This window comes from Silene latifolia, chromosome 7 (assembly GCF_048544455.1).
Source record: "Silene latifolia isolate original U9 population chromosome 7, ASM4854445v1, whole genome shotgun sequence".
NCBI lineage: Eukaryota > Viridiplantae > Streptophyta > Magnoliopsida > Caryophyllales > Caryophyllaceae > Silene > Silene latifolia.
The window spans coordinates 3,503,403-3,515,219 of NC_133532.1; the positions used below are offsets into that span (position 1 = coordinate 3,503,403).

Here is an 11,817-nt window from a genome sequence, read left to right on the forward strand (position 1 = left end):
TTCTAGCAATATAATGCGCCACCGTGTTCTACCCGACTTTAAATGTGAACTAGAGCAGTCTTAGACCGGGTTGAAAATTATGCCGAGGATCCTTATGTGGGGCTTGATCATGTGTATAAACTAAATAGTGCTAAACTGACCTAAATAGTGCTTAAACTGAACTGAAATGAGTTGAAATTAAGTCCAAAAGTAGAGGGTCTAACTCTTATTTCAGCTTAGCTCAGCTCCATTTTGTTCAGTTCAGTTCAACTTCTTTCAACGAAAAAACAGAATCTAAGCGTCAAACTCCCCCATTTAAGTCCTTTAACGTCCGCCTAAGAACGCATGTTTGAAAAAACATGGAAACAAGCTCTAGAGATACATATATGATAGTGTTAGTAATTAATTGCTGAGTACTGAACTGATTACAATAGAAAAGTAGGATTACAAAAAAAAAGAAAACAGAAATCACGAGCTAATATATTAGCAAGTTGAATCCACAAAACATTTACAATGATGTGGTCCAAACGTACGGGTATGGTAAATATAGAGATGCTTCATGCTTCAAATTTCATCACATTATTCCGTTAAATAATGCCTTGAATCTGATAGTTGTCACTTGTATTATCTAAATCTGAAACCTATAACTCTTAAATATCAAGGAGATGATGTGCAATTCGCTTGTCTGTTTCAATCGTCCATTCTTTACGTCTATTTAGTCTTTCTCGCATACTGAACGAACATGTTTTAACATATACTGGCCGGATCTAATTGCCTCATAATAATGGCATTCGATGAGAGCATTAATTAATTAATAATTAGACAGCAGGTCATACTACTAATTAACGTACACTTGCCTCTGAAACCGTACAGTAATACCACATTGTATTGCCACTTTGGTGCACATACATCAGAGAGTATTGATTACCAGACTATATTTCTGATATAATTGCAATTAAGTTTGTAAGTTGCAACTTGCAAGCATGTACTTAGGAGTAGGAGTACACATTTAGAGGTGTGCCCTTATTATTGATTGATTGTTGTGGTCCAAAAACGTACAGTTAGTTACTAGTGTACATTTGTGCAGATGGGAGAGCAGCCTCAGATGATGCTTGCTTGTTTCCCAATTCTCGTCATCTTCATCATGTGTACTGTACGCTGTACGTCATTGACCAGATGTACATCATACGCTTTGTAGTAATGTATGTACCTTCAATAATGCACTTGCCGTACAATACAGGCCAGGTATTGTTATACAAGCAGCTATCTAGCACGTATATGTTTTAATGACTAAGTGAGTGCAACATGCAGTTTACAGTTTAAAGGCATGTCAGCTACACATAGTGCATCCATGAACTATCCCAAGTCATTTTTAAGATTTTTAAGGATCAATTAACCAGAAAGTAGTTAATTTGATTTATTTGTAAATGTTTATTTCGATGTCGTTATCATATATATCCTCTTTGGCAGGTCGGAATGAGTATACAGTAATACAGTCACCATTAAACAATACGAGTGCAAACGCGCGCATTATTCCTAATAGCTAGACATTTAAGTAGCGGTCCGTTAGATTGGCCGGCCCCCTCTAATTCTTAATTCTTAGCAAAGTAAGTCTAAATAACGTTTATGTCCTTAAAAACTCCATGCAGGACGACAGAGTTGATAATTGAGGTGACGTGAAATGCATGGAATTATTTATTGGGTGAATGATATAAATACAAACGCGTCTTCTTCTGATCATTGGAATATTTTTTTTAAAACAAAAAAGAAACAAAAAAGAAAAGGTATGCAAATTTGAGTTGGATTTGGTTAAGATATAAACAACTAAACAAGTCGGGAAGTAGCTAATAATCCGTAGAAAGAACATGGGATGCAATGAATTAGGCGTACTAATACAAACATCAACTATATAGACTATAAAGCTGCCAGCTATACGCTGCCTATACATACGCCAACATCGTCGTCTACATTATTAATTATAGGGTAATGATAGAACTAAATTACTTCCTAAAATAAAATAAAATAAAATAAAATAGAAATTTATGACACAATTACGCTTAAATTGATGTAATTAATGCATAATCTAAGCTTTTCATTTTTTTTGGTACCTTAAATACAACCCTAAAGGCTGTACTTGGTCATTTTTCATTTGTATTATTCTTGTTCTTGTTAGCTTTCTTTATTCTTTCTTGAGTTTCTTTCCTTTTAAATTTTTCTTCTTACCTTGCTTGGGTAGTAATGTAGTATGGTTCGTTTATCTCTGGTTTATTAACGCCCAATTATGTACTTCGGCTTTGCATATTTTTAACTAATTAATAAACTCTTTAATTTTGGCTTAACTTTGCTTAATTACTTGTTTATCATGACTCTAATAGCGTTTTCTCCCTGTTGGAGAATATTTACTTATTTTACGCGATTCTATGTTTACGTTTTGGAACATGGTACAAATTATCAATGATACAAATCGTTTATGAAATACTCTCCTCTGAAATTCTACAATGCCACAGTTAATTTAGGTAGATTTATGATTATGCGTTAGACTAAAATGTAAATTAAATATTTTAGGAGAAATTAGCTTCGATCTTCTAAGAGGATCGGATAATCTAGTACTCCCTCCCATCCAAACCAAAAATAACACTTGCTTTTTGGCACTATTCATGGTTGTAAGAAATCTTTGATATTATTCTTAATCTATAAGATAAAATATAGTCATGTGAGATCTTGTTTGATTTACGAATGCTATAAGAAAATCAAATTTTTATAGTTTTAATAACGTGTAACTAAAGATATTCACGCTGCAAAACGTGTCTCTACAAGTGTGATAAAGCAACTGCGTACCTAATAACTTAAAAGCACCCGTGGTAGGCATGTACGTACGGAGTATACATACAATGCTCCGTGTTACGTATCTCCATTCAGATTTATCACAACTAATTCCATCTGAATTTAATTGATCAACTTTGGAACTGGTTATTATATTGATGCTCCAAACTTGCGAAACTTCGTGCATCATCATAACTTGATATTCTTTAAGATTCACTGGGATTATATTCTCATGTTTTAATTATATATACCACTTTGTTATATATTTAATGTCTTTGTTTCAAGTCGTTGATATCAAAGTTAGATGATGATTTCCAAAATGTACATATGCATTGTCATAAATCTCAAAGCAGAACGATAATCAATGACGGAGCCAGAATTTGACGTTAGCGGGAGCGAAAAATTTCAATAGGGCTGAACGAATAATAGTATAAGGTAGCCCCGAAAAAAAAAATCAAAAATTCAAACTAAAATAAATTTTGAAATTTTTAGACGCCATTAAGGATGAACGCCCTTGCTAGCTAGCTAGCCTCCCCTCGCTCGACCACTGACAATAATCGATGTAGCTATGTTGCGAAAATTTCAATAACCATGTAAAGATGGTCTTGTTGCATGACTGCATGAGTGAAACTAATTAAAGTGAAATAATAATGAACAACCTTCCAAATAATAATGTGATTAAAAATAAATAGACGACATTGCAATTTGCAACGAAGGAAGATTTAGAAATCCTGAAGCTGTACACTCAAATCTAGATAATTAGTAAGGTTAGTTGTACTATATGAATTAATTAATTAATATTCCGTAATAATTAAGGTGGAATCTCTTATAAATACTCAGGTATATAAAAACACTCTAAGTCCCAACTTGGTCCGTCCTCCATTCCACATTCCACATTCCACATTCAACATCATAAAACCACCTTACCCCAAACACCAAACATTATATTTGATCAATTAAACCTCTTCATCACAAACTTCTAATTTTTCTTTTATAAAGAAAAACGAAAAAAAAAAAAAAAATTAAAGATGGGTAATAGTCTAAGGTGTTGTTTGGCGTGCGTACTACCATGCGGAGCACTAGACGTGATCCGAATAGTCCATTTAAACGGGTACGTCGAAGAGATGACTCGGTCCATTACAGCGGGTCAAGTACTACACTCATACCCGAATCACGTATTAAGCAAACCATGTTCACAAGGGTTGGTACGTAAAATCGTAATATTATCACCAGATTCAGAGCTCAAAAGAGGTGGAATTTACTTTTTACTCCCTAACTCTTCCTTACCTACAAATAACAACTCCAAGGGTAAATCTTGTAATAATAACAAGAAGTTGGTCAAATCCCACAAAACAGAAAATAATAATAATAATGTTGTTATTACTGATAAAAAAGTGGAGGCTGATAATAGTAATAAGTGTGTTAGTAATCTAGATTTAAGTAAGTTGGATCAAGAGAATGTAGAAGTTGTCGAAAATAATTCAAAGTCGAAAACAAGCTCCAAGGCTGGAAGACATCAACGGAGAAGAAGTAGTAGGGGTAGTAAAAGTGGTGTTTGGCACCCTCATCTCCACAGTATTACTGAAGACGATTTCTGATTTTTTTTTTCCCTTTTTTTTCTTTATTTAAGAAAATTCAAATTTGTTTAAGGTTTAAGCCTTAAGGGAGCCTTAATAATGGATTATTATTGTGTATAAAAGTTGGTTTAGTTGATGTTTTTACGTTTTTACCAAGTAACTCGATAAAGTAACGAGTGTCTTTTTTTTTTTTTTTTTTTTTTTTTAGGTTTTAAGCGGATCAAATGGGAAGTTTTCATTTTAATGCCGTTTGTTTGGGCATATTTTTCTTCCCTATTGTTTCTTGAGATTTAATAATATTACGTTGGCATCTTACGTTACGAGTTATAATGCGTCGTGTTATGATGAGTTATTGAGATGATTTTTTTTCATTTTGGTGAACTAATTAATATACAGAACTTACAAAATAGGTAGTCAAATTTCATCTTAACCATGACGTGTTCAGCACAAAAAAATAATTATGAATTTAAGCGTTAAAATAGATATATATTGATCTGCATTTTAACATAAATTTACAAAAGTTAAAATATGCGGAGTACATGGAAGTTACAAAATTTAAGCGTTTAGTAATACTCATGTTATAATACTTTTTTTTTAAGATTACGCCTTAGATCATTAATATGCGATTAACTTAAAACATTATTGGATTATCAAAGTGAATTTAGTAAAACCTCAGCATAGTAAATGAACATATTCCAACAAAAATTCAACGAGGGTAGAATGGGCAGTTACATGCCGATTCATGCATCGCAACTAACTCCATTTTATAATTGTTCTGCCAGATAACTAATTCAACAAACACAATGATTAAACTTTAATTGAGGCATTAATTATTGGCATCAAGCCCATAAATAATATACAACAAAATTTTTAGAATAAGACGTGTTTTCATAAAAAGTTTGTTCATTTAGTATTTATAAATTAGTTGTTTTTTTTAAAAGTGGACCGTGTTACAGTTTGTATAAGATGGTTAGCCAGTCTCACACAAGAATTGATGTTTCCATTTCAAATATAGTATTGTTTTCACTTTTTGAGGTATGATTTGAAGACTCGGTTTTTCAAAAAAAAAAAAAAACAATTTGAGAAAAATTATGAAACTATGTATCCAGATTCCAGAATAATAACCGGGTAAACGTTCTTGAGAATATACATACTGTATTACGGTATGAACTGAACATCATAAACTTTGAGAAATATAAAAGAAATAAGTGAGTTTGTTTCTCGATATGCTAGAAAGACTTGCTCCGTATATAAGTGGAGTTTATTTTCACAATAAAAAGTACGAGTATTTTTTTCCATTTTAATGATGCTTTATTCACTCAATTAAACCGAGTAAGTTTTGCATAATTGTATTTACCTTAGAGAAGAAAATTGTAAATAATGTATAGATTAATTCAAACTGGATCTCACTTTGTCCTAGCTTTAAAGACAAAAAAATGGTGAACAAGAAGGCGAATTTAGTGGTGTTGATGAGATGTCATTGTTCTCATGCATGAATGTGAGCATTTGGAGTTCAAATGTCACATTCCACCATGCACTTGAGTTTTGTGCATACTACGGAGTACTTCGTATAATGACAACGCCATTCTTACAGAATCTGAATCAAGATTTAATTTTTGTAGTGACATGCATGATCCTAAATTACTCTATTTTGTATGCATTTAAGCATTGTGAAATACGGACTAAAGAGGATCGACAAACAAATAAAACTGCGTCTAATTAGAAAACACACAAAAAAATATGAAGAATAATGAATTTTTTTTCAAAACGGACATTTTTCACAAATTAATTATCAAAATTGGTCGACTTTCAAATTTATTACCGAAAATGGGTCCACGTCATCACCGAAGCTAGACTCAGATCCAAGTCGCCAAGTCGGCCAGCGACTATACCCAAAGCTTTGCAAAATTTGAACCAACTCTCAAAACGCCACCCGAGCTGGCAATTTCTGCAATTTTTTTTTCCTAAGTGGGAAAGGAGAATGTGATTTCTGGATTCTACAACGAAACAAGTCGCCAAGTGGGTTGTCGATTTGCCTCCTCAGCCTAGGTTCGATAAATCCGATCCTACGTGGACCCATTTTCGGTAATAAATTTAAAAGTCGACCAATTTTGATAATTAATGTGTGGAAAATGCATATTTTGGAAAAAAAAATTCAAGAATAATGGAATTTATTAAAATGTCTACGAGATTGATTAAAATGTTTGTCTTTAACATTACTTCCATTTGTATGCTTACGTCTATAACATGCACTGTTGGTCCATATTCATATTTTTTTTGTTTTGTAGGTATATATTTTGTTGTAAACGCGTAAAGAATACGAAGAATAATGGAATTTAATGTAAACTATACATTAAAAATGCTATATTTAAAGGGTAAACTATTCATTAATAGACTTCTTCGATCATGTCATTCTCGGGTGACTTACCTGATATATATACGTGGTTTGCATGCAATCACATTTGATATCGGGAGTTTACCCAGTATTGTATACTAAAGGTAGCGATTACGAGTCCCGTCATAAAAAAAGGAAAAAAAAAAGAGAAGATTTGGGTAAACCGAAACCGAACCGACGTGACCCGAGGAACCCGACCCGACCGAAACCCGACCCGATACAACCCAAAAATTGGGTGAACTGAAACTGAACCGACCTGACCCGAATCGACCTGATAACCGATAACAGCCTTATTTTCTCCAACCCGAACCTGATCTGAACCGACCCGACCCGTGACCCGATATTTTCTTAACCCGATAGATGAACCGATAATGAACTAACTTAATAATGGTTTAAATAACACCAAATTGACATTCATCTTAATTATTTTCACTTAAAACTATAATTAATACACCTACCTATTATTTAAACATATAAAATTACCATTTAAAACGAAATATATAAGATGAAATATATGCTGATAATCTGACCCGACACTGACCTGGTAATGACCCGACCTGACTTGCCACCCATTGATGACCCGACCCGAAGACGACCCGACATGAACCGAACCAACCCGACATAACCCGAACCCGATATGACTCGAACCAACCTGAACCTGCCACCGACCCGACATAACCCGAACCCGATATGATCCAACCTGCTTTGACCCGACCCGAGTGACTCTATTTCCAGCTCTAGGTAACGAGGGAGGTTGGTTGTTTAATGTTGTTTTTAAATAAAAAGTTGTTAAATAGCGACAAAGCTACGGCAAAGACGAAACCGCAGATGCAATTGGAAAGAAGAACCAATCTGGCAAATCCACTAAGAGCTTCACACATCACATGCCGCAATTCTACATTACTACCCACCCCTTTGTTCCGCTCCTACTACTCTATCTCTTTAATGTATGTATGTATTCCTCATCAATCATTATTATTTGACATTATTCTCTCTATTTGACCTAATCACTTGTAAATTATCGAGGTGAATTGTTTATTTTGTTTTGGAATCGGCTTGCTCAATTTTTGATTCGATTCTAATCGATTTAAAGCCGAGCTTAACAAATAGAGCCGATCGCGAGCTCAAGAAGGCTTCGACTGTAAACTCTTTGGGCCCGTTTTTTATTTGTTAGTCATAATTATAATTGTTTTTCATCAGTTGTTATTTTTATGTTTTGTAGTTATATTTGTTATCACAAATTTCAATTTTAATTTAAATTTTTAAAAAAGGGATCTGAAGTGCCTAGATTATTCATCAACTAATAGTTGCTCTCATAATTGCATCATAAAAATAAAAAAGAAGAAATTAATGTTTGAATATCATAGATAATAGATTACAGAGCTTGAAAGCATGTACAGTAGATTCTAGTCTGTGTCATTAACTACTGAGCACAGTATGTACATCCTAATTAGTACTCTGTAATTCCTACAAAATTCATTCATCATCTTGTATGTATGTGTTGTTTAATTAGGTAGTCCACTGCTTTTGCTGTTGAATGACCAAAACAGAAGTTTGACATTTAAGATCGGGTTGCGCAAGTATGTCTCCTAAGGTCCCTAACTCCTCAACTTCACTCCATTCTTGTAGCCCTGTTGTTTGTATACACTCCTCTCCTTGTCCTTTCCGTCTTCCTACTATCATTACATCGTATTCTTTTACTATCGACCATAAGTATTTCGCCATCTCTGGACCGTCTTTAACCGTTATTTCTTTGTAGCTAATATTATTATTATTATTATTATCTCCTCGAATCCCTTCTAAAGCCCAACAATCCAACATTGTTAGTGGATTATCAACTCCTAACCCCATTACTCTTATTACTTCTACTTTGACACTTTCACCGGCTATGCGCTTTCCATATGTCACCGCCTCTTGGTCATCATTTCCTCCTATGAATATCACCCCTACTTTGTGTCCTATTATATCTTCCTCCACTTGGACTGATGTTAATGGTGGCTTCGTGCAACATGACATTGACGAAAACGACAGCCTACTCACTGATGATGATGAATGATTCAATTTCTTGTATCCTCTTTCCACAAGTATCCCTACAGAGCAAGGGGCTAGGTCTAGGACACTCTTGTTCAGTGCCCTCTGATCATAATCATCTGCCTCCATATGTCCTTCACAGTCCAATTTCCTATGGAAGGGTAGTATTATTAGGGATGACAAGTTGTTAAGGGCAAGAGTACATACGTCCTCGTGCATTGCCGTTGCTGGTGATACTATTGTGAAGAAGTTCATACACAATGCCTTTGAACTATATGCTTGCTTGAAGCTGTTAAACGCCCATATAAAATCTTCGAATTGGTTACACGACTTCCTCTGCTGTATATTATGGTCTATAAATATTGGCTGTGCTCGCCCTGTCAGCTTTAATAGTTGTAGTACATCCACAAGCATGGGTTTCGCCATGGTTGGATTTGACTCGGCCACCAAGTTTGTGATTGTTGATACATTGTCGGGTCTGCAAACGCATGCTAGTATTCGTAGATGAGGTTCTTCATTTTGAGACCGCATAATGCATCTCTTCTCGTACCCTGCATACTTCCTTAATGGATTATACAACACTTTTATAGACACCGGCACTACCAACGATGCTACCGTCGTCATCAGAATCAAGTAGGAAAATGTTTCATATTCAATTAACTGCCACCCAAAATAAATAAATATATTAATTACAGAATTAAAACAAAACAAAACATTATTGGTTGGGAATGAAATAATTACTTACACGGGACTGTTTAAACATGACAAAGTTACCAACATCAACAAATCCCTTAGAAGACATAATAGCGGCAAGAGCAAGAGCGTCTGGTAAGGCCATGTTAAAAGCAAGTCCATAGAGGAGGCAAACTCCCACCTTTGTTGCATAGGTACATAAAAGAAGAAGATTTATACCACGAGCGAAAACACCTTTGAATCTGACTTCAAATACGTCTGCCCTCATGGCGGTTGTGGTTATGAAGAATGGTTGAAGCACCTCTGTTACCATCAAATCAAACTTATCAACTATCCCTGATCCTAAGGGAGGTCCTTCAGGTACTGCTGCACCTACCACAAAAAAACCCAACAACACAAACTCTCCACAATAATGTGAGAGTAGTCCTCCTATGAGCGTCAAAGCAAACACGATTGTCAAGTAGCCTTGTTTAACCGCGCTCCCTTTGGGGGTCTCCCTAATCATCCATTTCAACAAACAGCGTAGTACAAATACCACAAAAACAAGAAACACTAGTACTGCAATATCTTTCCCAATTAGTTTTGCTATCTCATGCTTATTTCTTTCTCCCTTTTTGAGGGACAGTGATACAGTTTTGGACAACATTTTGAAAGCTATGCTTGTTGCGTCACTTATAATCCCGGAAGACAATGCTAATCTCCCCAATTCCGAGTTAAGAAGCTTCATATCCCCTAGAAGAGCCCCAATGACTGGAAATGAGATTAATCCCATGAGGGGTGCAGTTGAGGCTAGATGTAAAATGGCTTTCTGGTCTTTGATTTTATCAAAATAATAAGTACGAGCATAGAGATATGTGGCTATATTAGTAGTCACTCCGGTACTAATTATTAATGATAACCCTATCATTAAGGGTCTTTTACCACTCCTTGTAACCATGCTAAAATCCATTTTAACCGCAGTCATAAATAAAGAAAGTCCGAAACCAAGCATTGAAATGCATCTTCTAACTTCTTCAGCAGCTGGTGGAAATATCAAGTCATGACCTCGCCACAGTACCTTATGCTTCCCAATGTGTGCCGTTGGAGACAGAACCATGCCAGCCTATTATATTATTTATTATACATACATACATACATTTAAACATAATAACAATTTTAATAATGAAAAACAAGACAATTCATCAATAATGACATTATATACATAGTATATACGTACCAAGAGCTGAGAAAGAAGAGGGGGAAGACCAAAACGCTTAAAGAAGACGCGGTGAATAGTCTGGGTAACACAAAAGACGACGATGAGTTGAATCTGCAATGTCATGAAAGGGAAGTCTGATACAGGCCAGTGGTTCCGAGGATACCATGGTGGTACAACCAGACACATGTCCTGTTCACTGTTTATCATTTTATTGTTTTCCATATCCCTTTTTTCTAATTAATTGTATTATTATTGTTGCAGGATTTTAATTTGTGTTGTAAATTAGGTTAGGGAAGAATAATGGAATGATTTATTTTATGAATAATCTCTCACAAGGGAATGGTAAACATAATATGCATATAAAGTTTACTAAATTTAGTGTTTATGAGGTTTATGACAATGCATGCAAACAACACAATTTGGTTAATCAACTGTCCGGGATGTTTACAGTTTAGCATTCATTTTTTATTACTCATGGATTTTTTTTACCTAGTTGCCATAATGTGTTGTAACAAAGGTTGTGATTTTATCTTAATTTGGTTTAATTTACCTACACAAGTCTTGAAGTCTATAACCTGTCAACTTATGATCTGGATATTAATTATTATGGATATGGATATATCCCGTTTAGCGATGTAATGAAATAGTACTCCGTATTAAACATGAAAGACCATTTTATATGTTGTACTCAATGCAACAATGGTAGATTCAGGGGGTTAGCAGGAGCGATCTTCTCCGTTCAACTACGTCACTTATTCGTTTTCCGAATGTTGAGTCCTCCGCAGCGGGTTTATAAAAGTAAGTGCATGAGACCAGCCCACAAGCAAGTGATGTTCCATTCTAAAACCAATTGGTGATAGGAGGAGTAGCCACTAACTTATAAGCTAGCCTCTTCACTGTTATTCAACCGATGTGAGACAATACCCCATCACACACATATGGGAAGAGACTTCAACACCGAATTTTTTCATGCCCAAAGCTACAAATCCCGACTCCACTTTTATACCGTATCTAGTGAGGAGAGTTTCTCTCCATTTCTTAAAAAGAAATGGAGATCAGAGGTCATTTCCTTTTGGTGGTCCAGATCGTATTCTGACATAATCGAACGACTCAAAATTAAT

The 11,817-nt window shown here is 34.9% G+C and overlaps 2 protein-coding genes across 2 annotated transcripts; one reads left to right on the forward strand and one right to left on the reverse strand.

Annotated features, from left to right (window-relative positions):
- The first annotated feature begins 3,685 nt into the window (after nt 1–3,685).
- On the forward strand, nt 3,686–4,586 carry LOC141591419 (uncharacterized). Its single transcript, XM_074411731.1, has one exon. It carries the CDS (start codon nt 3,831–3,833, stop codon nt 4,398–4,400), a length of 570 nt encoding a protein of 189 aa, XP_074267832.1. The 5' UTR covers nt 3,686–3,830; the 3' UTR covers nt 4,401–4,586.
- Nucleotides 4,587–7,551: 2,965 nt separating this feature from the next.
- LOC141593159 (cation/H(+) antiporter 4-like) lies at nt 7,552–11,090 on the reverse strand. The gene is made up of 3 exons (XM_074414112.1): nt 10,715–11,090; nt 9,536–10,600; nt 7,552–9,492 (listed from the first exon to the last, which is right to left on the reverse strand). Exons 1-3 carry the CDS (start codon nt 10,916–10,918, stop codon nt 8,284–8,286), a joined length of 2,478 nt encoding a protein of 825 aa, XP_074270213.1. The 5' UTR covers nt 10,919–11,090; the 3' UTR covers nt 7,552–8,283.
- Nucleotides 11,091–11,817: the final 727 nt, after the last annotated feature.

Coding starts and splice junctions, on each gene's coding strand:
- LOC141593159 (XM_074414112.1), bottom strand. CDS start 10,918: ATGGAAAACAATAAAATGATAAACAGTGAACAGGACATGTGTCTGGTT. Junction 10,601..10,714: donor CTCTTCTTTCTCAGCTCTTG/GTACGTATATAC, acceptor ATAATATAATAG/GCTGGCATGGTTCTGTCTCC. Junction 9,493..9,535: donor CCCGTGTAAGTAATTATTTC/ATTCCCAACCAA, acceptor AATTCTGTAATT/AATATATTTATTTATTTTGG.
- LOC141591419 (XM_074411731.1), top strand. CDS start 3,831: ATGGGTAATAGTCTAAGGTGTTGTTTGGCGTGCGTACTACCATGCGGA.